Source organism: Arabidopsis lyrata (assembly GCF_000004255.2).
Source record: "Arabidopsis lyrata subsp. lyrata unplaced genomic scaffold ARALYscaffold_7, whole genome shotgun sequence".
Lineage (NCBI taxonomy): Eukaryota > Viridiplantae > Streptophyta > Magnoliopsida > Brassicales > Brassicaceae > Arabidopsis > Arabidopsis lyrata.
In genome coordinates, this window is record NW_003302549.1 from 11702893 (window position 1) to 11714106 (window position 11214).

Below are 11214 nucleotides of genomic sequence, written 5' to 3' on the forward strand. Positions count from 1 at the left end.
AGAAGATAAATAAGAATAATGAAATCGTGAGATATAAGGCACGGCTTATAGCACAAGGATTCTCACAAAGACCGGGGATAGATTATGAAGAAACATACTCCCCTGTGGTGGATGCTAAGACATTTAAATTTTGCTAAGTCTGGCTATATAAAGAAAAAGACTTGATTTGCGGCTAATGGATGTAATGCCTGCATATTTATATAAGTCCACTGGATGATATATATGAGATTACCAGAGGGTATTGAGCTCAAAGATAAAGATAAGAAAGGGTCTCGAGACCAATACTGCATAAGGCTGAACAAATCGCTTTATGGACTGAAACAAAGTGGACGCATGTGGTACAATAGATTAAGCGAGTACCTAGTCAGAGAAGGTTATAAGAATGATCCCATCAGTCCATGTATCTTCATAAAGAAATTTGCAAACGAAGGGTTTGTGATAATAGCAGTATATGTGGATGATTTGAACATCCTTGGAACCTCTGGGGAAATCGCCCAAACAGTCAAATATCTAAAGAAAGAATTCGAGATGAAAGACCTAGGCAAGACAAAATTCTGTTTGGGATTGCAACTTGAGTACGTGAATAATGGAATCCTTGTGCATCAAAAGGCATATACTGAAAAAGTACTCAAGAGATTCAATATGGACCAGGCCCACCCATTGAGCAGCCCAATGGTGGTGAGAAGCCTCGGATTGGATAGTGATCCATTCGGTCCAAAAAAAAAAAAGGATGAGGAAGAAGTTCTCGATCCTGAAGTGCCATACCTTAGTGCCATAGGAGCGTTAATGTACTTGGCTAGCCACACTAGACCAGACATATGTTTTGCCGTGAACCTCCTTTACCTAAATTTAGTTCATGATCAACCCAAAGGCACTAGAAAGGTTTGAAGGAAGGTTTGGTTAAATTTTAAATTCTATTCTTCCTATGTTTGTTTATTTGGGTTTTATTCTATACTGATCTAACCAAAGAAGGTCTAGTTTGCTTTGGTTTAGTTTGTTTTGCTGATGCAGGTAAAATCAGATTATGGCATGGTCAATAGATAGGAACTACGTGTGGCTTGATCCCTTCCAAGGGTACGTAGGCAGCCTTCTTCAAGGCGCAGCTACTACAACATCAAAGACCATCATATGAGGAGACAACACAGCCTGTATCGCTCAGCTCAAGGACGGCTACATCAAGGGAGATCGGACGAAGCACATTCTAACAAAGTTCTTCTTCACGCATGACTTGCAAAGGGATGGAGAAGTTCGAGTGGTACAAGTTCGATCCAGCGACAACTCAGCCGATCTCTTTACCAAGGCATTACCAACATTGACATTGAGGAAGCTCACGCATCAAATTGGAATGCGGAGACTTAAGGACTTGTAGGGATGACCAAAACAGGGGGAGTAATACGTGCTGTACTCTTTTTCCTTAACCATGGTTTTGTCCCAATGGGTTTTCCTGGTAAGGTTTTAATGAGGCAGCATCCCCAAGCGTATTACTGAGATCCTTTGGCATCTACACGGTTATGTCATCCAAGGGGGAGTGTTATAAACCACATGTTGGATGGACTCCATAACCGTGGACCTTATGCATATTCTAGAAGGCCCATGTCCATGTCCTAGAAGGCCCATGCCCATGTTCTTGAAGATTCTCCTTATGACGGCCTATATTGTACTTAGTGGGCTTTTGGGCTTTAGGGTTTACTAGCCCAATGGGGATTTGTCTCCCCTCATCATGTATATATATGTATCGAAATCTCATTCATTAATCAATAGAACAACACAGTTTACAACAAAAGTTAAGTTCTACTAGTATATTTTATATATGCAGTGGTAGGTTAATAAGTGCAACTTGTGTGTGTTTTTATTTCTCTTTCACGTTTTATAGGGAAACACGTTATTCCTCGTTGGAAACAAAATTCATTGGTAATACAACTGGCTGCTCAAACATAAAGATCCTCCAAATGTACGTAGACGTAGGCTTACCGGATCCAAACTCGAACAATATGCTATTGAGGAAACTCTTTCGAAAAAATGACCAAAACCATGTTTTCTGTCCAAATATTAGTTATAACTTTCAAGCCCATGTCGTCATGCTATTTTACACAATCTTAATAGTATTACTAAAATGCTAGTAGTGAAAAACAATAAAGACTTAGTGATTTCAAAAAATAGCACGCTTGGCATATTCTATTGAGTTCATTCATCCAATTTATCACCAAATTAACAACTAATCCTAAACCAATCTAATTAATATTAGGTGTCATGAACTTCTTGTTTTGGAGGCACAACCTATCATTTTTCAAATAAATAAAAGACCCAAAAGCTATATACCCCACCATTGTCTGTCTATTACACATTTTGGATATTTCCTCACTCTCATCTTTTATGAATAAAATAATTTTAGACAAAAATCTACACTAACTTTCAAAATGAATAATTAGCGAGATTGCATCAACCAAAAATTAAATGCATCTTTTATTTTTTCACTGGAAATTAGTTTGAATTTCGGTATCTGTGTGTTATATGGAAATGGAGATAATGCATCTACTGGAAATAGGTTATACCTCAATGTTCTGAGCTTTACAATGTTCTCATATTTAATCTTAAAAAATACTGCTAGTATATTGTTAATTCGATAACCAAAACTCCTTAACTAATCTAGATTAATATCAAATAATTAATAAAAGTGCATATAATAGGAATCGCTTTTGAATCTACGGGGTTTGTGCCAACCCTATGTATGATGCAAACATTTAGTTTAATACATTTGATCTGATCAATTTAAATTAGAAAATCGGGTAATGCAAGTACGCGTTATAGCTAAATATAAATTTGAGTTAGCTTTAAGCTTTTTGTCAAGTGGAAAGAATCAAATAGTGACCAGGCTCGATCAATTGTTTAATAAGCATTCTAGCTCCAACTATAAATACCTTATTAAGCTTCTCTTCTATCTTCACATATCTTTGATACCAATTCTATTATTTTCCCTATCGTTTGTTAAGAAAAAGAGTTACAATTAATAGCTTACAATATATATTAGATAAGAACAACAATATGAAGCAATCTCACGTTTTGCTTCTTCTACTTGTTCAAGTCATTGTCCTTTTGCCTCTCCTTTGTCTATCCGACGATTTTGTTAACTCTAGAGCTACTTATTATGGCAGCCCCGATTGCCAAGCAAATCCTCGTATGTATTTGAAATAGATATTGCTATATATTGTGTACCTTAACTTCTTTTCATTTTCGTAGTAGTTGTACTTGTACACATTAAAAGATACATTGGTCCTAATATCTCACTATTAGCCTTAACTAATTAAACTAATTAATTTATGTTTTATCTAAATATATAATTTAAAACGAGTTCATTAAGTGTCCATATTACTGCGTAATTAGCAATGAGATTTTTTCAAGAATCCGTTAGTAATATGCCTAGAACTTTCTATTATGAGAATATATATATATATATATATATATATATATATATAATATTTGTTGACGAGAGTAAGAAAAATTAATAAATTTTTGACGATGCAGGAGGACATTGTGGGTATGGAGAATTTGGAAGAGATATCAATAACGGTGAAGTGAGTGGTGTTTCATGGCGACTATGGAACAATGGAACTGGCTGTGGTGCTTGTTACCAGGTTTTCATATAGTTTATCTCAATAAGTATTTCATCAAATATTATTATAGTACAGTATATATTATGTCATTATAGCTAAACTTATACTATGAATTATAAAAAGGTGAGGTGCAAAATACCTCCTCACTGCAGTGAGGAAGGAGTATACGTAGTAGCTACGGACTCCGGAGAAGGAGATGGTACTGACTTCATCTTAAGCCCTAAGGCATACGGACGTATGGCGCGACCCGGCACAGAAAATCAGCTCTACTCCTTCGGTGTAGTCGACGTTGAGTACCAAAGGATCCCTTGTCGATACGCAGGGTATAATCTGGTGTATAAGGTCCATGAGAAAAGCTATAATCCTCATTATCTTGCCATTCTTCTCTTGTACGTTGGTGGTGTCAATGACATCCTCGCCGTTGAAGTCTGGCAGGTAAATTGATCAAAGATTTCTACAAACAAATTTTATGGTTTTTGAGGATCAAAATAGTTTATTGTTAGGACAGGTTTCGTTAAATAAGTAGAAACTTAATTATTTATTAGTCTCTAGAAAAAGGGCTTGCTTGTTGATTTTATGAAACAAAGTAAAACATTAATATATGTGGTATGCAATGCATGTGTATGTATGATTTAGGAGGATTGCAAAGAGTGGAGACGTATGAGAAGAGTGTTTGGAGCGGTTCACGATTTGCAGAATCCACCAAGAGGCACTCTCACATTGAGGTTCTTAGTCTACGGAAGCGCCGGAATCAATTGGATCCAATCGCCAAACGCTATTCCCGCTGATTGGACCGCCGGAGCCACCTACGACTCCAACATTCTACTTACTTAATTGTTTCACTTTTCATCAGTGTGTTTATCATATAGTATTTATAATGGTTTCTCTATGTAATGGCTAATATATTTAAATAATGCCCTCTAGGAGAATATAATGATGATAAATAATCGTAGTAGATTCATATAGTTTTATGTATTGCGTCTCGTTAAGAAGATTGTAATGATTTGTATGAGTTCGATTTTAATGGAATAAAGCAGTACTAATAAATTTATCAGATGATCAAACTCAAACGTTACGTACATAAGTTTTTTTTTCTTATATCCCTAAATCAACATGAAAACAAATTGGCGCGATTTTCTTATACAGAGGCCCATTAGTAGTATTCTTAAGGCCCAATAGAATTTAATTATAAAATAGAAGAATACGCAGATTCTTTGGAGAAATCGGTGGCTTAATTCATTTTGGTCATCCTCTTCGATCGATTTCGTCAGTTTTCTTCGATTCTGGGTAATAATAATCGATTGTAATAGAGCTCTTCGAGAAAAGTGAGAACCTAAACCCTAAATTCAATTCTGTTTTGTTCTCAAACTCAAATCGAAACTTTAATCCTTCCTTATTCGTTTTCTGGAGTTCTTCTTTAGTAGTGTTTTGGATTCGGGGTTTGTGGAGTTCCTCTTTAGTTATCTAGGTTTGCTTCGAGTTGATCGCTGTGTGGCATAAACCCTAATTTCGTAGACATTGTGGAGTTGCGCACTCTTTTAGAACCAGTCCAGTGAGTAAAGGAATCCAATTGGTGAAGATGCCGCAAGTTAAGATCATTGCTAAAAATTTCATGGACATGGTGGCGTCACTTCCAGCTATCAAGCTTGACAAACTCTACAACAATGTCTTTATCTGCGAAGCCATTCTCAGGTTAATTTATGTGTGGTTAGAGGATTTTGTTGCTGATCATTTGTTAAATTTAGAAAAAAAGTTGAGGATCTTACATTCTTGAGATGGTATCAGGTCTTTGCCGCCTCTTGCCAAGAAGTATGTATTGCAGATGTTGTACATTAATGTTCCTGTACCTGCTGCGATGATGGAGGAGTGGGTTCTTGCAGATGGTGCCTCCAAGCATAGAGTTGCTATTGATCGACTGATTCAATTAAGGATTTTTTCAGAAACTAGTGATAGGTATGCTTCATTCTTGGTTTATTCTTGATACTGTCACTATTAGACTTATTTCACTTAGTTCGATACTTCAGTATATTCACTGTGGAGGGTTTATTTATGTTGAAGTCTTAGTTTCGGAAGTTCATTTGAAATCAAATTTTACTGAAGAGTGACGTTGGATGTTAACTTGAGCATTAAACCCTCTGAGCTTCATCTTACTTAAATTTACTGTGTTTGGATTGATTCTGATTGATATGTGGCAAGATGATAGTTCCGATTCTTTTTTCCTACAGTTCTTAGGCTGCTCTTCCTACTTTTGCAGGAAAAGGGGAATCAGCTACAGCCTAAATCCTACATTTCAGAACAATCTTCAGAAACATATAATTTCCGGGTAACGACATCTTTACATTGACGGTAGTGTCCTTTTTCGTTTTTCTCTAGGTTCTTGGAGAAGATGCTGATGAGCTAAATTTGAAATTTGCAGTGGAGTTTTGCCTAGAGAGCCTATGCATTCCGACAATGCCATTAAACTTCCAAGCCTACAAGAACTCGAAACCTATGCACTTAAGCAATGGGAGGTGTGTGTATTTTCTAATTACTTATTGATAATACTCGTAAGGTGGAAGTAGTTTGTAAAGGAAATATCTTTTAATATGAACTTGGTTAGTATCTGATGATGTGTGCTTATGTTTGTCAGTGTTTCTTGCTACAACTTATAAATTCGGGTCAAGGTGAGAAGCTAACTGGCATCAGTTCATCCATGATGAGAATTTTCCAGCGAGGTTTATTGAGTCAGAGGTAATGTTGTCATACACGTCTATAGATGCATACTGGTGGCATATGGCTTCCTATTTAATACACTTCATGTGATATTGCAGAGACAAAGATGGCCCGAGATTAACTGAGAGTGGCTTTCAGTTTTTGGTATGCAAATCGTGAGTCAGTGGTCTCTTATTACATGTATTCATGTAACCTGATTGACATTAATTTGCAGCTGATGGATACAAATGCCCAGCTTTGGTACATTATTCGAGAATACATATCGAATGCTGAGGTTTGTATTATGCCTTAACAAGGTTTTGTTAAATTGATATCTCTATTTTGCTGGATGGATAACCCAATGCCATTGTTGTTCAGGAGCGAGATGTAGAACCAGCAGACTTGATTTCGTTTTTGTTGGAGCTTAGTTTTCATGTTACTGGTGAGGTATAACAGAACTTCACAAAAAAAGTCATGTCAAGCGTTCTTGTTTTTTTTTTGTTTTCTTACTTGAGTAGCTGGAAGCTGGATAATTATTTCGTTGAGCTTACCCATTCTTATACACATTGCAGGCATATAACTCAAATACTTTGACAGAGGTTCAAAATAATACCCTCAAGGACCTTGCAGACTTGGGATTAGTTAAGCTTCAACAGGTTAGACTTAGACCATTTGTAATATCTTTTTCATTACCAAATACCAAAAGGAAATAAACTTTGCTAAAGTTAAAATTAGAGATATTATACAACTATGTCATATGCTGAGCCAGTCTTTATGATTATTAAAGGGAAGGAAAGACAGTTGGTTTATTCCTACTAAACTGGCTACAAATTTATCAGTCAGTCTGGCAGATTCATCAGCGCGAAAAGAGGTCACACCTTTTTTATCCCCTCTTGTCCCATTTCTACCTGCTACCAACAAGTTTCTTGATTTTGCGTATGGCTGTTGTTTGTTTGTTCCTCATCAGGGATTTGTCGTGATGGAAACAAACTTCAGGATGTATGCATACTCCACATCTAAGTTACAGTGTGAAATTTTACGACTGTTTGCGAGGTAGAAGCTCCTGAACAATATCTGAAACTCTACTCTTCTGTGTCTTCAAATCCTTTAGGTCTAAGTAGTTGTTTTTCATTTTTCCAGGATAGAGTACCAACTTCCAAACCTTATTGCTTGTGCCATTACAAAGGAAAGTTTGTACAATGCATTTGACAATGGCATCACATCAGATCAGGTACAGTTGGTTTCATTTGAAAAACATTTTGAAGTTATCTAATACATAATTTTGCTTACACTTGACCGGATCCACACTGTCCTTGAGATGTTGATCAAATTGTTGATGCTTCTCTTAACAGTTTCTGAATAAATATTTTTTCCTTTTCTTTTGATTGTCACAGATTATAACTTTCCTCCAGCAGAATTCTCATCCACGATGTGCTGATCGGGTCCCATCTATTCCAGAAAATGTCACTGATCAGGTTTACACTCTCTCTACCCATCAAGTGTCGATTATATAAAAATGTGTATAGGATTGGTTCATATTTCATAGAATGAAAAGTGTATACTATCTCTACTTCCTGATTCATCAGGCTTATGCTGAATAAAAATGCATTGTTTTGGCAGATTCGGCTTTGGGAGACAGATCTGAAGAGAATTGAGATGACCCAGGCTCACTTCTATGATGAATTTCCTTCAAAAGTAACAAACCTGAATCCTCTTATTAAATTTTGTTTTCTCCATATCGCAAAACCGTTATAGTAAATCTCAGTAACCAAAATCATGTTGGCAGGATGTGTTTGAGGCAGCGTGTGACTTTGCTCGGGAATGGGGAGGCCTTCTTTGGGAAGACTCTAAGAGAATGCGACTTGTTGTGAAATCCGAAGTTCACAATCAGATGCGTGAGTTTCTTCATAACCAAACCAAGTGACAAGAAGAAACTCACATTTTCTTCTCGTGTTAAAAACATATCATGCTTCAATTCTACAATATACATTTTTCGTGAGGTTTCAGCAGAAAGAGAAAGAAGAGTAGCGATTTGATGTCTTGTTACTCTATTAGTTACCATAGTTCTTATCCTGCTAACACATGCGCACCAGGCACCACAAACAGCTCCAGTCCGGGTAGAAAAACATGGGTAGTGTCAAACTACAAGCTTTCTTGTCGAAAACCATGATGTATATAGAGTTATAGACTATTTGTCGGTAGACATTACGAAGTTGAAACCTTTAGTTTGTTAGACCCATTGTAAATCACAGTAAACTTATTAGGCAATAGTAACCTTCTTCTAGATATACTCCTGTTATGTAAGATGCAAGGTTAAGTTTGATGAAACAACTCATATTGACAAAACTTGGTCGTTTGGGGATTAGTCCAACCAGGGTCACCTCTATAAGTTCTTGCACGCTACGCATACCACAATCTCGGTCTTGTTTCTATTCAGTCGACCAAATTTCAATTTATTAAAAACCCAGCAAATGCGAGGCTACAATCCCAGCTTAATCAACTAAGAGAACCTGAAACCTTGGATGTAAGAGGCTCTGAATCTATTCTGTGTCGCCATGAAGACGATTTCTGTCTTCATTTTGCTTGAGCTTTTTCGTTGGCTGAGGATTCTGAATCTTGGATCTTATCTCCCGTGTTTGCCTCTGCGGTCACATTTGCATTCCCACGTGCTCGAGCGAGTCTCTCAGCTTCTTCAATCTTTCTTATAGCTTCCTGTTGTGTTGCGTTCATCATTGTCCCCATCGTTTTCTTCTCTCCTTCGAGCTGAATCTCCATTATGGTACTAGCATGCTTGTCTATCGGTTTGAAGTAGTCTTCAATTTGAGCCTCCTGTATTGGTAAAGACCCAAAACAAACTTAAGACTTGAAATTTTCCTAACATGGACAAAAGTAGAACAAAAGATGAAATCTTTCTGATTTATGAAACACAGACTCTGGTGACTGGTTTCGATCTTTTCTTCCAAAAAATTATGCTTTCAAATATCTCAAACGCCAAGAAACTAAAAGTGTTTTCTCTTCTATGAATGCTTTGGAACCAAAAGCAGTTAGGAAACAATATCTCAAACACTTTTCACCACACTTAAATATATATATAATTGATATTAAACAAAGGATAAACTCAACCATTAGCAAACTTTGGGCCGAGGGTAAAGACAAGAGACTAACCGTATTTTCAATCTGCTTATTCAAATTCTGCATCTCCTCAACCATACGGCGGACTTCAGATAATACAATCTGCTCTGGGAGTCTGTTTATCTCTGCTTTCCTTTGGTTAGCCTGCAAGACCAGAGGTTTGAATCAGATAAAAAGGTAACCATGACCAACCCAAGCTAGAAGCTAGAAGTCACAAGTATTGTTAAACAGATGAAACACAGAAGTCTATACGATTAGGAAACTATGATGGAAGGAAGATCTAACTTCACAGTCTTCAAAATGTACAATAAGTCATAGCCTTTTATAGTTTATAGATATTATTCAATTATCATAAACTAGAAGTACACATTGAAGTGAGTATCCTGCATACATAAACTTTTCATTAACAATGAATAAAAAACATTGGTAATGTTTATAGACAGACATAAAAGTTTCTTAAATTCCTCATCCTCACAATCAAATAGTCAAGGGTTATTCAAATTTATGCGATCAACTATAGTCCAAAAGCAGGGTTTAATCATCTTATTCTACCATTTTATGCTAAGAAAATAGATTGAGGCATGTTGAAAAAGAGAGAAAAAAAAAACCTGCTGGATACGCTTTTCGAGTTGCAACCTGTAATTACGGATTCTCCTCTCTTCATAGCCAGAGAGAACTCTCACATAGAACATAGCTTTTCTCCCATACTCCAACAGCTTGTTCATCTTTCCTGCAAGACACCAAACAAACATTCAATGAAGAACAAAATCAATTAGTTTAATGGATTCTGCTGATTTGACATTATCACAGTCAAAAGATGAAATGTGTGATGTTGTTAAACAAACATTAATATCCTCAAACTTAAAAGCTGAGAGAAATCGAAGAAGTAATTCGAACTAAAGATGTTTCCTTCGTCTAAAATCGAACTACAGATCTAAAGATCAAACGCTGGAACATTCGCATCGACGACTAGGAAATGAACGAAATCGTAGAGGTCCACGCCTAGAAAATCAGTTCAGAGGGAATCTAAAAGAAAATTCAAAGTGGAAATTATGCAACGAACCTCAACTAGGTAATTAATTACCGATCGACAGAGACGTACTCGCTGGAAATCGGAAACGGCGAAAAACGAGAACGCGCAAAATGAGATAGCTCAAAAGACCCGACTCTGCAGACTAACAAGCGAGAGTTGAAGCCGCAACGAAGAACAACGATTTGGATTCACTAAGAAACTCCGGCCGAGATATCGTTACTACAATATACTGGGAAACTCCGGCACCGGCGGTAAGATAACACCGTCACCGATCGCTCGCTTGACGTGGAGATTATACCCATTGCTTCTGTCTCGTTCCTCTAGTGCGCTTAAGTGGGCCTTTAAAATTTGTGGTGGGCCTTTTTCAGAACTTGGCATAGTGGGCTCAAAAACTCTAGCTTTTCCAGTCACATGTATAGCCGTTGTTGTTAGATTCTCGAGAGTCTCACAAGTCTCACACAAGTAGCCGTTGAAATAAATTCCTTTGATCAATTCCGTTGTTTGTTTGTTTGCGTCAAATTGAACTTCATTACTAGGCTCCAAACTCTTTAATTAAACCAATTATTTTGATTATAAGTAACGATTTCACATTGAATATTTAAACGCTTACATTTTAAAAAAAATGTCATGCATTGTCCAATATTTTTACTTTCATCAGTTAAATTAAAAACGGATTTTGAATCTGTCGAAGCAAACAAAGCAAAAATGATTTGCCTGCATTGGCGTTAGAGACAGATAGAAATAATA

At 36.7% G+C, this 11214-nt stretch overlaps 3 protein-coding genes across 6 annotated transcripts; 2 read left to right on the forward strand and 1 right to left on the reverse strand.

The window, feature by feature from the left end:
* Nucleotides 1-2951: 2951 nt before the first annotated feature.
* Nucleotides 2952-4667, forward strand: LOC9304162 (expansin-like B1). Its single transcript, XM_002868044.2, has 4 exons — nt 2952-3175; nt 3523-3632; nt 3735-4046; nt 4248-4667. Exons 1-4 carry the CDS (start codon nt 3043-3045, stop codon nt 4443-4445), a joined length of 753 nt encoding a protein of 250 aa, XP_002868090.1. The 5' UTR covers nt 2952-3042; the 3' UTR covers nt 4446-4667.
* A 165-nt stretch (nt 4668-4832) lies between these two features.
* LOC9304163 (RNA polymerase II transcription factor B subunit 2) lies at nt 4833-8590 on the forward strand. 3 transcript variants are annotated; one of them, XM_021018342.1, is made up of 16 exons: nt 4833-5303; nt 5397-5564; nt 5866-5934; nt 6028-6121; nt 6241-6341; nt 6422-6467; nt 6538-6597; nt 6681-6749; nt 6875-6958; nt 7090-7173; nt 7270-7355; nt 7443-7533; nt 7697-7777; nt 7923-7997; nt 8089-8222; nt 8310-8590. In XM_021018342.1, exons 1-16 carry the CDS (start codon nt 5191-5193, stop codon nt 8470-8472), a joined length of 1518 nt encoding a protein of 505 aa, XP_020874001.1. In that variant the 5' UTR covers nt 4833-5190; the 3' UTR covers nt 8473-8590. The 3 variants fall into 3 exon arrangements, with proteins under 3 accessions (XP_020874001.1, XP_020873999.1, XP_020874000.1); XM_021018340.1 differs by having other exon boundaries at nt 8089-8381; XM_021018341.1 differs by lacking the exons at nt 8089-8222; nt 8310-8590 and having other exon boundaries at nt 7859-7942.
* A 25-nt stretch (nt 8591-8615) lies between these two features.
* LOC9304164 lies at nt 8616-10759 on the reverse strand. 2 transcript variants are annotated; one of them, XM_021018345.1, is made up of 4 exons: nt 10537-10759; nt 10043-10164; nt 9468-9578; nt 8616-9131 (listed from the first exon to the last, which is right to left on the reverse strand). In XM_021018345.1, exons 2-4 carry the CDS (start codon nt 10157-10159, stop codon nt 8877-8879), a joined length of 483 nt encoding a protein of 160 aa, XP_020874004.1. In that variant the 5' UTR covers nt 10160-10164; nt 10537-10759; the 3' UTR covers nt 8616-8876. The 2 variants fall into 2 exon arrangements, with proteins under 2 accessions (XP_020874004.1, XP_020874003.1); XM_021018344.1 differs by having other exon boundaries at nt 10498-10758.
* Between the last annotated feature and the right edge of the window lie 455 nt (nt 10760-11214).

Coding starts and splice junctions, on each gene's coding strand:
- LOC9304162 (XM_002868044.2), top strand. CDS start 3,043: ATGAAGCAATCTCACGTTTTGCTTCTTCTACTTGTTCAAGTCATTGTC. Junction 3,176..3,522: donor CGATTGCCAAGCAAATCCTC/GTATGTATTTGA, acceptor TTGACGATGCAG/GAGGACATTGTGGGTATGGA. Junction 4,047..4,247: donor TCGCCGTTGAAGTCTGGCAG/GTAAATTGATCA, acceptor TGTATGATTTAG/GAGGATTGCAAAGAGTGGAG.
- LOC9304163 (XM_021018342.1), top strand. CDS start 5,191: ATGCCGCAAGTTAAGATCATTGCTAAAAATTTCATGGACATGGTGGCG. Junction 5,304..5,396: donor ATCTGCGAAGCCATTCTCAG/GTTAATTTATGT, acceptor AGATGGTATCAG/GTCTTTGCCGCCTCTTGCCA. Junction 6,959..7,089: donor GATTAGTTAAGCTTCAACAG/GTTAGACTTAGA, acceptor TGATTATTAAAG/GGAAGGAAAGACAGTTGGTT.
- LOC9304164 (XM_021018345.1), bottom strand. CDS start 10,159: ATGAACAAGCTGTTGGAGTATGGGAGAAAAGCTATGTTCTATGTGAGA. Junction 9,579..10,042: donor TCGAAAAGCGTATCCAGCAG/GTTTTTTTTTTC, acceptor CTGGTCTTGCAG/GCTAACCAAAGGAAAGCAGA. Junction 9,132..9,467: donor ATAAGCAGATTGAAAATACG/GTTAGTCTCTTG, acceptor TTACCAATACAG/GAGGCTCAAATTGAAGACTA.